This window comes from Lithobates pipiens, unplaced genomic scaffold (genome assembly GCF_037356315.1).
Source record: "Lithobates pipiens isolate NorthernLeopardFrog02 unplaced genomic scaffold, aLitPip1_a1.2 Scaffold_24, whole genome shotgun sequence".
Lineage (NCBI taxonomy): Eukaryota > Metazoa > Chordata > Amphibia > Anura > Ranidae > Lithobates > Lithobates pipiens.
Genome location: NW_027507786.1, coordinates 19482871 through 19501482, shown reverse-complemented (window position 1 = coordinate 19501482; position 18612 = coordinate 19482871). Strand labels below are relative to the sequence as shown.

Below are 18612 nucleotides of genomic sequence, written 5' to 3'. Positions count from 1 at the left end.
GGCCGGACATTCCGACCATAAAAATCAGTCTGATTTTTTCCGACGGATTTTGGCAGAAACTCGTCTTGCATACACACAATCGCACAAAGTTGTTGGAAAAACCAATCGTTCGGGACGAGGAGACGTATAAAAAAAACGCACAACGGGACTACGTAGAGGCCAGTAGCCAATAGCTTTCGTCTCCAATTTTTTTTCTTCTGAGCATGCGCGGCACTTTGTGCGTCGGAATTCTCTACACACGATCGAAAAAGTCCGATCGGATTTTGTTGTCGGAAAATTTTAGATCCAGCTCTCAAACTTTTTCCGTCGGAAATTCCGACGGAAAGAGTCGGATAGAGCCCACACAAGATCGGATTTTTTTTTGCCGACAACATAATCCGATCTGACTTTTTCCGTCGGAATTTCCAACCGCGTGTATGAGGCAGTACAATGTTCTGGAACACCCCCCCCCCGATCTGTCTTCACATCAGATTTTCTTGTTGATAAACACCATTCTCAAAGATGGGATTATCGTGTTACGTACAGAGCCAGAAGTCTTCAGACCGGAGGTCTTCTTCGCAGACGCTCCGTTGGGAAAAGGACCAGATGGAACTTTCTGACTGACGGCCTGAAAAACAGAGAAAGGATTTTCCATAAGACATGTAGTGGTGTATTTATTGAAAAGTTGCAAAGCTGCTGGTACATTTGTTCTGTGTGAATATTGCAAAATCAAATGTTCTCTTGCCATTTCCTCTACAGGTCAAATGTTATTCAGTCATAAAAAAAAAAAAAAAAAAAAAAAAAAAAAAAAAAAAGAAGGAGTGGTTCGGGAAAATGCTGCATTTTGGCCACTAGATGGAGCTGATGATCATTGAAAATAAATATTTACTTCCTACTACTGAATCCACAGTCCTGCCTAGATGCTCCCCCACACCGTCCAGGAATCTATTCTGAAGGACAAATCCAAGAATAACGAGACTTCAATACTGATTTGTTCACAACAGTGAAGAGAATATCCTTAGTAGTCGCAGAGGTTACTGGTTGTTAATGGGGCGGCTCACATGAAAACACAGCTACCTTCCAATGGGTATCCAGAGTGTGGTTCACAGCATCAAAAGGAGCACCGGATCAAAATGGTGAAAGAGTCCAAATCACTAATGATTAAGAAGTATCACATAAAACCACCAACACGTTTCAGGGGGGCAAACTACTCCTTCATAAGGGCCACAAGAAAGTACTAGACGTGCAATTTGCTTTGTTCCCAATTAGTTTAACGAATTTCGCCAAAATTTGCTTATTCAGAAACATCCGAATTAACGAAAACCCGTTTAACGTTTTTTTTTTCAGAATATTCGAATATTAGTAAATCAGAAAATTTGCAAATTCGAAAAATCTGAAAAAATAAATATTAGGTATTGGAATTTCCTTTCAAACTTGGCTGTTAGTGAACGTAACAAATACAAATTTATCCGAAGTTACGCATGTATCTGAAACAACAAATGCCGCATCTAAAGGAACGTAATGAATTAATAATACTAAATAATAATAAAAACTTTTTATTATTATTAATTTGTTCCGTTTCATTTATTTAGATGCACCATTCCTTATTGCTGATAATTTGGAACTTCGGATATGGCTGGGGGAAAAAAAATAAATAAAATCGATTTAAATCTTGAATCGAGTTGCAAGGTCAAATTGATTCAAAATTTAAGGAAAAACTATTTTTATTTTTTTTTTCACCACCGTGCCCGTCCTGAGGAGCTGCGGGCAGGAGTTTTTAGGCAAGGCCACGGCGTCTGGCCCGGTGTATAAAATCCCGGTATTTATACCGCGGTGGTTTTGCTTAAATTGAATCAATTGATCAAATAAACTGTCACATTATAAGTAATTGTAATTTCCTTTCATATTTGTCTGTTAGCGAACATAATGAATATAAATTTATCTGAAGTTAGAGCTGGGCAATTTTTCTAAAAAAATAAATAAAATAAAAAAAAATCTGCGAGGTCATCGCAACTCAGAAAAACACACCTCGATTTGAATAGAGACTCAAATTTAAAAAAAAAAAAAAATAAAAAAAAAAAAATCGGAGGTTTTTTTGAAGTTTTTTTTTTTATTTTTAATTTATTTTTTTATTTGATTCTCAATTCAAAATCGAGGTGTGTTTTTTTTCCCCCCCGATTTGCGATGACCTCGCAGATTTTTATTTTTATTTTTTTAGAAAAAAATTGCCCAGCTCTAACTGCGGATAAATTTGTATTCATTACATTCGCTAACAGACAGATGTGAAAGGAAATTACAATTACTTGTAATGTAACAGTCATTAGTTAGTCTTTAGAATTTTCGGATTTTCAAATTTCCGAATTTAGGAATTGCGATCATAACGAATGACCCAAAAGCAAAAAAGTTTTTTGTCAGTGCACATTTCTAGAAAATATTATATTATAATTATATATATATATATATATATATATATATATATATATATATTTTTATAAAAAGTATGAATGTAACACAAGGGAATATTAAAAAAAAATGTCAAGACAGTATATGTAACTAAATATAATAAATGTATCTACAGGTAACAAGAAAATAAATGTAACATTTATCTAGAGGTAACCAAGAAAATAATAATGAATGCAGGGCTGTCTTTAATGAGGGGCAAAAGGCCCAGTCATTGTTCTGGTGCCCAAAGGAGGTGCCCTTGAGCCGCCCCCCCACCCGCAAATAGTAGATTTGGGAGGGCCCAATAATATTAAAGATGGCCTGAATGAATGTCTCTATAGGTAACCATGGAAATTATATATATATATATATATATATATATATATATATATATATATATATATATATATATATATATATATATATATATATATATATATATATATATATATATATATATATAATATATATATATATTTATATATATATATGTGGAAATAAAATATAACTAATGTATCTATAGGGGATGACAGAAGGAATTACGGTCGCGTTGTGTTGATAGTTTGAGTCGGGATGATTTCGGTCGTCTGTCATTTCTCTCCTCAGTAATACATCAAAAAAAAAAAAACAGCCCAAATGTGCGTTTACGAGCCGTTGCATCGTCGCCATAAAGTCAGAGCGGGACATTTACAGTCCAGTAAAAAGATATTTAAAATGTCTTTTGGGATATATAATCCAGTTAAAGGAAATATAAATCCCCCAATAAGCTGCAGATAACGATAAAACAAAAAAAGAGTTTATGGAACAATCAAAGGAGACGTGACTTGTATGTTCAATGAGAGCCGTCCGGAGGGATCTCTCCAGACATGGGGAGCAGTAAATCTCCGGAATGTTCCAGACCACGGATTGGATGGAGTCTGGGGGGGTCTCTTCATAAATGTGACTGATCTCTGTACAGCACTGCGGTATATGTCAGAGATATTATTATTGTTGTTGTTATAAATGTATATAATAATATAATAATAATAATAATAATAATAATAGTGTGCGACTGTGGGGGAGGGGACATTAGAGTGTAAGCTCCTCTGTACAGGGACTGATGTGACTGTGAGGGGAGGAGACATTAGAGTGTAAGCTCCTCTGTACAGAGACTGATGTGACTGTGGGGGAGGGGACATTAGAGTGTAAGGCTCCTCTGTACAGAGACTGATGTGACTGTGGGGGGAGGGGACATTGGAGTGTAAGCTCCTCTGTACAGAGACTGATGTGATTGGCTCAGTGATCTCTGTACAGCACTGCGGTATATGTCAGAGCTATATACATGTATAATATCAAGTAGAGGGGTCCATTGCACATTTTTGGTGTCCCAGCATTCCCTGATATAGAGGACAGAAGAGAGGGGGGCTCTGGTACCCGTTTTGTTGGTGTAGGCGGTTTGCTGCTGTCGGTCTCAGAGGTTCCGTTGCTGCTGATTGGACTGGAGCGATCTTCCATGGTGTCCAATGGGCTTCTCTGGACCGGGGATGGGCCATCAGAGTCCCCATCCACATTGTCGTCACTGTCCATGCTGTTCCTCCAAGTCTTCATCATCTGGACGATGTTGAGCGGGGGATGGACGGTGTTCCCTAGGAAGTGAAAGTTTTACATGTTAATAAGAAAGAAACGTGGTGCCCTGGTGGGTACTGATGAGGAGGCACCAATAGGAGATAGCGGGCAGTGCGAGAAAGGGAGGAACGTCCATGTGCGCCCGTCCCGCCAAATTGATCCCGCGCTGTAACCGTTTTCTCAGCTATAGCGCGGGCAGGAAGAAGTTAAAGCTGAACTCCGGGCAAAAAAATAAATAAATCACATCTGTTCAAATGTATTCCTCTATAGCCACAAAAAAAAAAAAAAAAACGAAATCCACTTTATGTGCACAAAATGCTTTTACCAAGACAAGACCAGTCCCCCTGCACAAGGGGAGAGAGCAGAGCTGTGGGAGGGGCCCCATCTGGCTCCACCCACTACAGAAAACGAAAGTAGAGGGCGGGACAAGACCAGTCCCCCTACAGAAGGACAGGGGGCAGCACTGAGCGGTCTTTATTACAGGAAGTCTCACACGGGATGACTGCACAGATCTGGAAGAAGTCACATGACCGATGAATTTATTATCCCGGAGATCAGATTTAAGGAACGGAGGACTGTAGGTGATTGGAGGATGATTGGGGGGAGGGGGGGGGGGGGTCACTCACTATGAAGGGATCTGGACTCACCGTGATCCAGGGGTCATCCAGTAATTCGTTGGCTGTGATCCGTTCTGCGGGATCCACTCTGAGGAGTTTCTGCAAAACGTCTTTGGCTTGAGGAAGAAATAAATTAAATGAATGGACGGCTTCCTCCGAATGTGACAACCAAAATCCCACTAATCCCAACATTGATGGGGCACCATTCCCCCCACCGACACCAATGATGGGGCACCATTCCTCTCACTGACACCAATGATGGGGCACTATTCCTCCCACTGACACCAATGATGGGGCACTATTTCCTCCCACTGACACTAATGATGGGGCACTATTCCTTCCACTGACACCAATGATGGGGCACTATTCCTCCCATTGACACCAATGATGAGGCACTATTCCTCTCACCGACACCAATGATGGGGCACTATTCCCCCCCACCGACACCAATGATGGGGCACTATTCCTCCCACTGACACCAATGATGGGGTACTATTTCTCCCACTGACAGAGCAATGATGGGGCACTATTCCCGCCCATCGACACCAATGATGGGGCACTATTCCTCTCACCGACACCAATGATGAGGCACTATTCCTCTCACCGACACCAATGATGGGGCACCATTCCTCCCACCGACACCAATGATGGGGCACCATTCCCCCCCCACCGGCACCAATGATGGGGCACCATTCCCCCCCCCCCCCCCCACCGGCACCATTCCCCCCCCCCCCCACCAATGATGGGGCACTATTTCCCCCCCACCGACACCAATGATGGGGTACTATTTCTCCCACTGACAGCAATGATGGGGCACTATTCCCGCCCATCGACACCAATGATGAGGCACTATTCCTCTCACCGACACCAATGATGAGGCAACTATTCCTCTCACCGACACCAATGATGGGGCACCATTCCCCCCCACCGGCACCAATGATGGGGCACCATTCCCCCCCCCCACCCGGCACCATTCCCCCCCCCCCCCAATGATGGGGCACTATTCCCCCCCACCGACACCAATGATGGGGCACTATTCCTCTCACCGACACCAATGATGAGGCACTATTCCTCTCACCGGCACCAATGATGGGGCACCATTCCCCCCCCCACCGGCACCAATGATGGGGCACCATTCTCCCCCCCCCCCCACCAATGATGGGGCACTATTCCCACCCACCGACACCAATGATGGGGCACTATTCCCCCCCCCCCACCCGACACCAATGATGGGGCACTATTCCCCCCCCATCCGACAACCAATGATGGGGCACTATTCCCCCCCCCCCACCGACACCAATGATGGGGCACTATTCCTCTCACCGACACCAATGATGAGGTACTATTCCCCCCACTGACACCAATGATGGGACACCATTCCTCCTACTGACGCCAATGATGGAGCACTATTCCCCCCCCCACCGACACCAATGATGGGGCACTATTCCCCCCCCACCGACACCAATGATGGGGCACTATTCCCCCCCCACCGACACCAATGATGGGGCACTATTCCCCCCCACCGACACCAATGATGGGGCACTATTCCTCCCACCGACACCAATGGATGGGGCACTATTCCTCCCACCGACACCAATGATGGGGCACTATTCCTCCCACTGATACCAATGATGGGGCACCATTTCCCCCACTGACACCAATGATGGGGCACTATTCCTCCCACTGATACCAATGATGGGGCACCATTTCCCCCACTGACACCAATGATGGGGCACCACGTTCTGCTCCAAAGAAAATACAGTAGCTTATTTAGGGGCGTTTGTCATGCGTAGGGCAGTCCATTCAGATGAATAGGCTTCTCTATGCATGACATGAATTAACGCATGAAAAAAAAAACAAAAAAAAAACAAAAAAAAAAACAAAAAAAAAAAAAAAAAAACACACGCAAAACTAAAAGAATACGATGTGGGAGGGTCCTAAACTCGCTGCACCAATAAGAAGCTCCTTAAAATTAAAGCCCCAAAGCGAGTTCTGAACACGGAGCCTCAATCCGGTTCTACCAAAACGTTACAATGTTTCCATCGGCAGAATGCAGACACAACGGGGGGGGGGGGGGAAACGTATGAAAACTGGAGCCGCTGTGCACAGCGACCAATCCGCTTCTAGATTTTACTTTCAAACCTCAACCAAGCAAGCTGAAGACAGAAGCCGATTGGTCGTCGTGCACAGCGGCTCCAGATTCTGCCCGCTTGAGTTCTGACGCGTTTCCTCCATTGGAGGATTCTACATGTAAAAATGTAAAACTAAAAATAAAAGTAGACTTTGTAACTTTGTGACTTTGATGATGTCGCTGGTTATTCCCGGCGGAGTCGCCCCGGCTGGACGCTGAATTGAGGTGATGGGAAGTAAAATCAGCGGAATGTCTTTTCCTTTGTAAAGCGCGGCGAGCGGATCGTAATGTCGGGGAAACGCCGAGCGCACTTAAGAGGAAAAAAAAAAAAAAAGAAGGTTGCAGACGTCCCCCCGGAAGGTTGTTTGTGCATTAAAGCCGTGACATTTCCTCGCTATGATGCGAGATCGCAGCGCTGCTTTCTACTGTAAAGACAAAAGGACTAAATGCGATCGATCAATTCCCAGAACCTTTCCTAAAGTACGCTTTCATGTACGCCGCAACAATAGCGCCTTCTGCCCCGGCGTGCCGGCTGGTAAAAAAAAAAAAAAAAAAAAAAAAAAAAAAAAGGCCTTTTATTTCCCCCCGCGTCCGCTTTTCCCTGGGCGCTCCGATTCCGACGGCTTTTAAAAGCCCCCCCCCCCCCCTTTTTTTTTTCTTTCCAGAGTCGCACGCTGCGCCCGTCCTTAAAGCCGAACGTAAAAAAAAAAAAAAAAAAAAAAAAAAAAATCCGCCCGCCACTTACCAGCGCTGCTGACGGCCTGCCACGCCGCGTGGGAAAAGTTCAACTCTCCTTTCTTTATCAGCTCGAAAAGTTTCTCCTCTGAATGCGCCATGAACGGCGGATCTCCGCACAGCCTGCAAAGAAAAAACGATCGTCAGACGCTGCGATGGAAACAGATTTAAAAGGGGGAATCGGTTTGAAGCCGGTAGTAACTTTACAAGTCTGAATCAATACATTCCTAACGGATCACAATATGACTTTTTCTAGGCTGAGATGATGTCATCAGTCTGCTGCGCACAGAAGGGAGCATTTCCTTAGTCTCCCCTTCCCCCCCCCCCCCCAGTGATCAGACTGTACATTATAACTTTGACTAGGCTGAAATGTTGTTAGTATTCTGCTGCAGGCAGGAGGAAGAACTTCCTCAGTCTCCACTCCCCCCAGTAATCAGACTGCAACATAGTAACTTTGCCTGGGCTGAGATGTCAGTTTGCTGCGGACAGGAGGGGGGGGGAGACTGAGGAAAATGCTTTCTCCTGTCTGCAGCGAACTGATGACATAATCTCAGCCTAGGCATAGTTACAATTTTGTTGACTGATCTCTGGGGAAAGGGAGACTGAGGAAATGCTCCCTCCTGTCCGCAGCAAACTGACATCTCTGCCCAGGCAAAGTTACTATGTTGCAGTCCGATTACTGGGGGAGTGGAGACTGAGGAAGTTCTTCCTCCTGCCTGCAGGCAGACTACTGACATCATTTCAGCCTAGGTAAAGTTATAATTGTAATCTGCTGCAGGCAGGAGGAAGAACTTCCCCAGTCTACACTCCCCCAGTAACCAGACTGCAACATAGTAACTTTGCCTGGGCTGAGATGTCAGTTCGCTGCGGACAGGAGGGAGCATTTCCTCAGTCTCCCTTTCCCCAGTGATCAGTCAACAAAAATTGTAACTATGCCTAGGCTGAGATGATGTCATCAGTCTGCTGCGCACAGAAGGGAGCAATTCCTTAGTCTCCCCTCCACCCACTCAGTGATCAGACTGTACATTATAACTTTACCTAGGCTGAAATGATGTTAGTAATCTGCTGCAGGCAAGAGTAAGAACTTCCTCAGTCTCCACTCCCCCCAGTAATCAGACTGCAACATAGCAACTTTGCGTAGGCTGAGATGATGTCATCAGTTTGCTGCAGACAGGAGGAAGCATTTCCCCAGTCTCCCCTCCCCCAGTGACCAGACTGTACGTTGTAACTTTGTAGAAGGCAGGAGGAAGCATTTCCTCAGTCTCCCCTCCCCCAGTAATCAGACAGCATCATTGTAACTTTACCTAGGCTGAGATGATGTCATCAGTTCGCTGCGGACAGGAGGGCGCATTTCCTCAGTCTCCCTTTCCCAGAGATCAGTCAACAAAATTGCAACTTTTGCCTAGGCTGAGATGATGTCATCAGTCTGCTGCAGGTAGGAAGAACCATTTCCTCACTCTCCCCTCTCTCCCCCCCCCCCCCCCAAAATTGATCAGACTGCAACATGGTAACTTTGCAGCAATTCACAAGGTGAGGGGAAGCAAAGAGGGGCTGATCTGAGTCCGGACATTTGTGAACGCCTGTGTAAATTTTGAGATCTATGGACCTCAAGGTCGCATTAAAGTTGGACCGAAGTAGTGCAGGGACTATTCTGAAGTCCCGCAGATATGACCGGTGCTCATTGGAAATCGCGGGGTACCACTTGTCATGTGACTCTGCAGTCCCAAGTCGCAGGACAAGTCGCAGAAGTGCGAAAGGGGCCTTAAGATTGTAAAACCTGCAGATTATATTTAAATTGACAAAAAACGATCCTCGAGCTCTCGATCCGACGCTCTCATAGCGCAGCGCCAGCTGGCAGCCTGCAGGGGGCCCCCCCCCCCCCCCCCGGCGCGGCTCTGATTAACTTTATTGACTAATAAACGTTTTGGAGGAATGTCGGGTTTCCGGTAGTCAATTATGACGCCGTTTGAGCGCAAACCCAATTTCCCCGACTGTCACCGAAGACGCGGGTTACATAACGACAGTCATCAAAATGCAAATTTCTTTTTATTTGCTTTGTGCCGACATATAAAGATATTACAGTCAGAATAATGAAAGTCGCAATTAGTTAAAGGAAGGAGCGCAGAAAAAACGGGCGACGATTTATGTTTAGTTCCCGCGATACGAGCCACGTGGAAAAAAAATAAATAATTCAAAAAAAAATCTCCGTCTTCAGCGTGGCGGCGTCGCGGGATAGAGGCGAGATACGAGGATTCAAAATTAAAGCGCACGCAATTCTGAAAATGGCGCCAATTCGATAAAAACGGAGACCGCCGTCACTCTGAGGGAATTGGGGCGTCCGACCGCGATCCGTCAATGGAGAAGAGTTAAAGGGGACCTCCAGCGCATTTCACGATTTATTCCCGTTCCTGAACGACAGTTTTGATGCGACGATCGGATTCCTAATCTGTTCCTGGGTGCGGCGTTACTGAAAAAACATCACAAACAGTGAGGGGGGGGAGGGGGAATGTAATTTGATCGGCTGATGATTTTGTAGATTTGCCCCCCTGACAAAGAAACGATCGATCTAGAATTTTATTGGTCGGTTTATTATAACAGTGAGAGACAAAAAAACGCATTTAAAAAAAAAGTTATAAATCGATTTGCATTTTAATGAGTGAAATAAGTATGTGAACCCTTCACAAAACATGACTTAGTACTCGGTGGAGAAACCCTTGTTGGTGATCACAGAGGTCAGACGTTTCTTGGAGTTGGCCTCCAGGTTCGCACACATCTCAGGAGGGTTTTGTCCTCTTTGCAGATCCTCTCCAAGTCATGAAGGTTTCCAGGCTGTTTGGTAACTCGAACCTTCCGCTCCCTCCACATTTTCTATGGGATTAAGGTCTGGAGACTGGCTAGGCTAGGTGGGGGGGGGGGGGGATGGTGTTCTTGGGGTCATAGGTCCTCCATGTATGACGGTGGGGGATGGTGTTCTTGGGGTCATAGGTCCTCCATGTATGACGGTGGGGGATGGTGTTCTTGGGGTCATAGGTCCTCCATGTATGACGGTGGGGGATGGTGTTCTTGGGGTCATAGGTCCTCCATGTATGACGGTGGGGGACGGTGTTCTTGGAGTCATACAGTGGGGATCGAAAGTTTGGGCACCCCAGGTAAAATGTGTATTAATGTGCATAACGAAGCCAAGGAAAGATGGAAAAAAAAAAAAATCTCCAAATGGCATCAAATTACAGATTAGACATTCTTATAATATGTCAAAAAAAAAAAATTTGATTTTTATTTCCATCATTTACACTTTCAAATGACAGAAAACAAAAACGGCGTCTGGCAAAAGTTTGGGCACCCTGCAGAATTTATAGCATGCACGGCCCCCTTTGCAAAGCTGAGACCTGCCCAGTGTCATGGATTGTTCTCAGTCATTCTCTGGGAAGACCAGGTGATTTCAATCTCAAAAGGTTTTAAATGGCCGGACTCATCTGACCTTGCCCCAACAATCAGCACCACGGGGTTCTTCTAAGCAGTGGTCTAGAAACTGAAAATAGTTGACGCTCACAAAGCTGGAAGAAGGCTATAAGAAGATAGCAAAGCGTTACAATTCAAAACCCGCGTCTGACTGCACGATCCCTCCAGAAAGATCTGGCAGACACTGGAGTTGTGGTCACTATTCCACTATAAAGAGATACTTGTACAAATACGGTCTTCATAATTACATTCCGAACAGAGGATATTGACATCTGAAAACGCTTTGCTATCTTCTTATAGCCTTCTCCAGCTTTGTGAGCGTCAACTATTTTCAGTTTTCTAGACCACTGCTTAGAAGAACCCCGTGGTGCCGATTGTTGGGGCAAGGTCAGATGAGTCCGGCCATTTAAAACCTTTTGAGATTGAAATCACCTGGTCTTCCCAGAGAATGACTGAGAACAATCCATGACACTGGGCAGGTCTCAGCTTTCCAAAGGGGGCCGTGCATGCTATAAATTCTGCAGGGTGCCCAAACTTTTGCAGACGCCGTTTTTTTTTGTTTTCTGTCATTTTGAAAGTGTAAATGATGGAAATAAAAAAAATAAATAAAAAAAATCGAACTTCCACGGAGCCCCAGACTGAGGGAGACTGACCGTTATTTTGTGTTTCTTCCCATTTGTGAATAATCCCACCAACTGTTTGTCACCTCTCTTTGGACAGATCTTTGGTCTTGGCCATGGTGGAGATTGAATCGGATTGCTTCCTGTAGACAGGTGTCTTCTATATAAGTAACAAGCCGAGTTTAAGAGCACTCCCTTTAAGAGTGCTCCCAATCTCAGCTCATTACTTGTATAGAAGACACCTGGGATGGAGAAATTTTGCCGATTGATCGGGGATCAAATACTTATTTCACTCATTAAAATGCAAATCGATTTATAACTTTTTTGAAATGCGTTTTTCTGGATATTTTGTTCTCCTCTCACCTTTATAATAAAGTGACCAATAAAATTAAAGACCGATCATTAACTTATCCTTGTCAGCGGGCAAAACGTACAAAATTTAGAGGCTCAAATCCTTTTTCCCCCCTCGCTGTAGCTGGATTGGCATTAGGCTAGGTTCATACCTGTAGCCGTGACGGCACATGCGTGTTCACGCGCGCCGCATGTAGGGCAGCCCTGTTCTGGTTGGCTCTGGTGTTGCCCTCTTCTCTTCAAAGCTCCAGTCTGGAATGGTCCCTTCACGTCAGGCATCGCTAAATGGCGGACCGCGGTCCCAGTCCGGACCAAGTCAATGTCCTATCTGGACCACCGCAGTACTTCTGTTAAGAAGCCATTCTGCCCGCAGCTGTCATTCTCACAACAGTGGAGGCGGGACAGCTCTGGATGGAGGGTTGTCCTAGCAGCCAATCACCAGCTTGCAGCTCCTGCCCTCCGGCCAATCCAGCTGTGCCTCCCCATCCTCCGCCCTTTCTAAATAAAAGGTAGGATGGGGGGGGGGGGGGGCAATGTAAAAAAGGGGGCTGAGGACATCAACTGGATCGCTAAAAACTGTAATGGATGGGCTCAGAACAGTTGGGGGGCTCTGGAGAGTTAAGAGGGAACTCAGGACAGTAATGGGGATGGCCCCCCCCCAAAACAGTAACGGGGGAGGCCCCACCCCAAGACAGTAACGGGGGAGGGCCCCCCCAAGACAGTAATGTGGGTTACTGTGGATGGTAAAGGGGGAGGGGCTGAGGACTGTAATGGGGGGGCCCAGCATAGTAATGGTAAGGCTCAAGAAAATAATTGGGGGGGGGGGTGCTCAGGACAATAATCAGGGGGGTACTCAGGACAATGATGGGAAGATGCTCATCCGCTGACATTCCCCGATATCTGATCCATTCCTGTCCATGTCTTTATGGACCTTGCTTTGTGCACTGGTCCAAATCATTTGGTGGAGGGGCGGGGGGGGGGGGGGGGGGGGAATTATGGTGTGGGGGGTGTAAATTATGGTGTGGGGGGTGGAGGGGGGGGGTGTAAATTATGGTGTGGGGGGTGGAGGGGGGGGGGAATTATGGTGTGGGGGGTGGAAATTATGGTGTGGGGGGTGGAGGGGGGGGGGGGGAAATTATGGTGTGGGGGGTGGAGGGGGGGGGGGAAATTATGGTGTGGGGGGTGGAATTATAGTGTGGGGGGTGGAGGGGGGGGAATTATAGTGTGGGGGGGTGGAGGGGGGGAATTATGGTGTGAGGGGTGGAGGGGGGGGAATTATGGTGTGAGGGGTGGAGGGGGGGGGAATTATGGTGTGAGGGGTGGAGGGGGGAATTATGGTGTGAGGGGTGGAGGGGGGGAATTATGGTGTGAGGGGTGGAGGGGGGGTATAAAGGTGTGGGGGGTGGAGGTGGGGGAATTATGGTGTGGGGGGTGGAGGGGGAATTATGGTGTGAGGGTTGTTTTTCAGGGGTTGGGTTGGTCCCTTAGTTCCTGTGAAGGGAACTCTTAAGGCGTCAGCATAACAAGACCATTCTGGACAATTTCATGTTCCCAACTTTGTGGGAACACTTTGGGGACGGCCCCTTCCTGTTCCAACATGATTGCCCACCAGTGCACAAAGCAAGGTCCATAAAGACACGGATGAGTGAGTTTGCGGTGAAGGAACTTGACTGGCCTGCACAGAGTCCTGACCTCAACCTGATAGAACACCTTTGGGATGAATTAGAGAGGAGACTGCAAGCCAGGCCTTCTCGTCCAACATCAGTGCCTGACCTCACAAATGCTCTTCTGGGAGAAGAGTCAAACATTCCCATAGACACATCTCCTAAACCTTGTGGACGGCCTTCCCAGAAGAGTTGAAGCCGTTATAGCTGCAAAGGGCGGGGCCAACTCAATATTGAACCCTACAGACTAAGACACGTCCCAATACTTTTGGCAATATAGTGTGTGTGTATAATATATATTATATACACACACACACCCCTATAGATCTATAGGCGCCGCGGCCAGCTACTCACAGTAAATACATGATGACGCCGATGCTCCAGATGTCGCACTGCTGGGTGTATTCGTGAGCCTCGATGATCTCTGGAGCTGCCGGAGGAAGCAAAAAACACACAATATTAATAATACACAAAACACTTATAAATGCTGAAACCCGGCAAGGCGGCCGCAACCTGCTGATCGCCCTCATTTATTCCCCGGTGGGGGGAGCGGACAGATGTTTGTATGAATTATGTAGCGGCCCCTCGAGTTCCCCCCCCCCCGCTCAGCGCTCCCAGAAACGATGACTGGATAAATATCCCGATGATCGGTGACTTTTTAATTGTTCGGAGTGACTGTGGAAACAGATGGGGCGCGGGGCGGCGGACAGCGCGAGCCGCGCTTGTTAAATCTTTGATGTTCTGGATGCTGATGCTGCAGGAGACACGGACACACACCGGCGGGACGGGTGGATGACACCGGGACAGACGGGCGCAACACCTAATGCTAGCCAGCAGAAAATCACACAAAGACCCCCCGCAAAGGAAATCCCAGAAATGAACGTCTCATATTCTCCCTTCTTGGTCCGTTAAAGGGGAACTCCGGCCAGAAAGACTTTCATGTTATATTCGTTCCTCAGTAGTCACAAAGGACAGCAATCTATTTTCAGTGCACCAAAAATCATTGCAAACCCAAAATATTACATCGTAAATGTAGCCGTTACATCATCACTGTGCCTGAGCTATGGGAGGGGCCGGCCCAGCTGGCTCCACCCACTGCAGAAAACAGGAGGGGGGTCTTATTGTTAATTAGGAGCCACATCAACTCCATTTGTTAGAAGAACGTTACCAACATTATGTTCACACCCTTCAATGATACATTCCCCCATGTTTATAAACATTGTTCAGAGGGAAGATCGAAAGATACAAAGCAACATAGTTATAAACATAGATCGAGAGAGATCGAGAGAGAGAGAGAGAGATCGAGAGAGATCGAGAGAGATCAAAAGAGATCGAGAGAGATCAAAAGAGATCGAGAGAGATCGAGAGAGAGAGAGATCAAAAGAGATCGAGAGAGAGAGAGAGAGAGAGAGAGATCGAGAGAGAGAGAGAGATCGAGAGAGATCGAGAGGAGATCAAAAGAGATCGAGAGAGATCAAAAGAGATCGAGAGAGAGAGAGAGATCAAAAGAGATCGAGAGATCGATAGAGATCAAAAGAGATCGAGAGATCGATAGAGATCAAAAGAGATCGAGAGAGATCAAAAGAGATCGAGAGAGATCAAAAGAGATCGAGAGAGATCAAAAGAGATCGAGATCGAGAGAGAGAGAGAGATCGAGAGAGAGAGAGAGATCGAGAGAGAGAGATCGAGAGAGAGATCGAGAGAGAGAGATCGAGAGAGAGAGATCGAGAGATCGAGAGAGATCGAGAGAGATCAAAAGAGATCGAGAGAGAGAGAGATCGAGAGAGAGAGATCGAGAGAGATCGAGAGAGAGAGATCGAGAGAGATCGAGAGAGAGAGATCGAGAGAGAGAGATCGAGAGATCGAGATCGAGAGAGATCGAGAGAGAGAGATCGAGAGAGAGAGATCGAGAGAGAGAGAGAGATCGAGAGAGAGAGAGAGATCGAGAGAGAGAGAGAGATCGAGATCGAGAGAGAGATCGAGAGAGATCGAGAGAGATCGAGAGAGATCGAGAGAGATCGAGAGAGATCAAAAGAGATCGAGAGAGATCGAGAGAGAGAGAGATCAAAAGAGATCGAGATCGAGAGAGAGAGAGAGAGATCAAAAGAGAGAGAGAGATCGAGAGAGAGAGAGAGAGAGATCGAGAGAGAGAGAGAGATCGAGAGAGAGAGATCGAGAAGAGAGAGAGAGATCGAGAGAGAGAGATCGAGAGAGAGAGAGAGAGATCGAGAGAGAGAGATCGAGAGAGAGATCGAGAGAGAGAGATCGAGAGAGAGAGATCGAGAGAGAGAGATCGAGAGAGAGAGATCGAGAGAGAGAGATCGAGAGAGAGAGATCGAGAGAGAGAGATCGAGAGAGATCGAGAGAGATCAAAAGAGATCGAGAGAGATCAAAAGAGATCGAGATCGAGAGAGAGAGATCGAGAGAGAGAGAGAGAGAGAGAGATCGAGAGATCGAGATCGAGAGAGATCGAGAGATCGAGAGATCGAGATCGAGAGAGAGAGATCGAGAGATCGAGATATCGAGAGAGATCGAGAGAGATCGAGAGAGATCGAGAGAGATCGAGAGAGATCGAGATCGAGAGAGAGAGATCGAGAGAGAGAGAGAGATCGAGAGAGAGCGAGAGAGATCGAGAGAGAGAGAGAGAGATCGAGAGAGAGAGAGAGATCGAGAGAGATCGAGAGAGATCGAGAGAGATCGAGAGAGAGAGAGAGAGAGAGATCGAGAGAGAGAGATCGAGAGAGAGAGATCGAGAGAGAGAGATCGAGAGAGAGAGATCGAGAGAGAGAGATCGAGAGAGAGAGATCGAGAGAGAGAGATCGAGAGAGAGAGATCGAGAGAGAGAGATCGAGAGAGAGAGATCGAGAGAGAGAGAGAGATCGAGAGAGATCGAGAGAGAGAGATCGAGAGAGAGAGAGAGATCGAGAGAGATCGAGAGAGATCGAGAGAGATCGAGAGAGATCAAAAGAGATCGAGAGAGATCGAGAGAGAGAGAGATCAAAAGAGATCGAGATCGAGAGAGAGAGAGAGAGATCAAAAGAGATCGAGAGATCGAGAGAGATCAAAAGAGATCGAGAGATCGAGAGAGATCAAAAGAGATCGAGATCGATCAAAAGAGATCGAGATCGAGAGAGAGAGAGAGAGAGATCGAGAGAGAGAGAGAGAGAGAGATCGAGAGAGAGAGAGAGAGAGAGATCGAGAGAGAGAGAGAGAGATCGAGAGAGAGAGATCGAGAGAGAGAGATCGAGAGAGAGAGATCGAGAGAGAGAGATCGAGAGAGAGAGATCGAGAGAGAGAGATCGAGAGAGAGAGATCGAGAGAGAGAGATCGAGAGAGAGAGATCGAGAGAGATCGAGAGAGATCAAAAGAGATCGAGATCGAGAGAGAGAGAGAGAGAGATCAAAAGAGATCGAGAGATCGATAGAGATCAAAAGAGATCGAGATCGAGAGAGAGAGAGAGGATCGAGAGAGAGAGATCGAGAGATCGAGATCGAGAGATCGAGAGAGATCGAGAGAGAGAGATCGAGAGAGAGAGATCGAGAGAGAGAGAGAGATCGAGAGAGAGAGAGAGATCGAGAGAGATCGAGAGAGATCGAGAGAGATCGAGAGAGATCGAGAGAGATCGAGAGAGATCGAGAGAGATCGAGAGAGATCGAGAGAGAGAGAGATCAAAAGAGATCGAGATCGAGAGAGAGAGAGAGAGAGATCGAGAGAGAGAGAGAGAGATCGAGAGAGAGATCGAGAGAGAGAGATCGAGAGAGAGAGATCGAGAGAGAGAGATCGAGAGAGAGAGATCGAGAGAGAGAGATCGAGAGAGAGAGATCGAGAGAGATCGAGAGAGATCAAAAGAGATCGAGATCGAGAGAGAGAGAGAGAGATCAAAAGAGATCGAGAGATCGATAGAGATCAAAAGAGATCGAGATCGAGAGAGAGAGAGAGAGATCGAGAGAGAGAGAGAGAGATCGAGAGAGAGAGATCGAGAGAGAGAGATCGAGAGAGAGAGATCGAGAGAGATCGAGAGAGAGAGAGATCAAAAGAGATCGAGAGATCGAGAGAGATCAAAAGAGATCGAGAGATATCAAAAGAGATCGAGAGAGATCAAAAGAGATCGAGATCGAGAGAGAGAGAGAGAGAGAGAGAGAGAGAGAGAGAGAGATCGAGAGAGAGAGAGAGATCGAGAGAGAGATCGAGAGGGAGAGAGAGATCGAGAGAGAGAGAGAGAGATCGAGAGAGAGAGATCGAGAGAGAGAGAGAGAGATCGAGAGAGAGAGATCGAGAGAGAGAGAGATCGAGAGAGATCGAGAGGAGAGAGAGATCAAAAGAGATCGAGAGAGGAGAGAGAGAGAGATCAAAAGAGATCGAGAGATCGAGAGAGATCAAAAGAGATCGAGAGAGAGAGAGAGAGATCAAAAGAGATCGAGAGATCGAGAGAGATCAAAAGAGATCGAGAGAGATCAAAAGAGATCGAGATCGAGAGAGAGAGAGAGAGAGAGATCGAGAGAGATCAAAAGAGATCGAGATCGAGAGAGAGAGAGAGAGAGAGATCGAGAGAGAGAGAGAGAGATCGAGAGAGAGAGAGAGAGATCGAGAGAGAGAGAGAGAGATCGAGAGAGAGAGAGAGAGATCGAGAGAGAAGATCGAGAGAGAGAGATCGAGAGAGAGAGATCGAGAGAGATCGAGAGAGATCAAAAGAGATCGAGATCGAGAGAGAATACTCATGACTACTGCACAAACCGATAGAGATCAAAAGAGATCGAGATCGAGAGAGAGAGAGAGAGAGAGAGATCGAGAGAGAGAGAGAGAGAGATCGAGAGAGAGAGAGAGATCGAGAGATCGAGAGAGAGAGATCGAGAGAGAGAGATCGAGAGAGAGAGAGAGAGAGAGAGAGAGATCGAGAGATCGAGAGAGAGATCGAGAGAGAGAGATCGAGAGAGAGAGATCGAGAGAGAGAGATCGAGAGAGATCAAAAGAGATCAAAAGAGATCGAGATCGAGATCGAGAGAGAGATC

General features: G+C 46.5%; 1 protein-coding gene across 3 annotated transcripts in view; it reads right to left on the bottom strand.

Annotated features, from left to right (window-relative positions):
- STK33 (serine/threonine kinase 33) overlaps positions 1 to 18612 on the bottom strand; it is a 90574-nt gene that overhangs the window by 3531 nt on the left and 68431 nt on the right. For all 3 annotated transcript variants that reach the window (XM_077453665.1, XM_077453667.1, XM_077453666.1), the window contains exons 8-12: positions 13958 to 14033; positions 7520 to 7632; positions 4674 to 4759; positions 3835 to 4047; positions 524 to 607 (exon numbers count right to left, since the gene is read on the bottom strand). In XM_077453665.1, coding sequence (XP_077309791.1) covers positions 524 to 607; positions 3835 to 4047; positions 4674 to 4759; positions 7520 to 7632; positions 13958 to 14033 — 572 coding nt within the window. The remainder of the gene's footprint in view (positions 1 to 523; positions 608 to 3834; positions 4048 to 4673; positions 4760 to 7519; positions 7633 to 13957; positions 14034 to 18612) is intronic.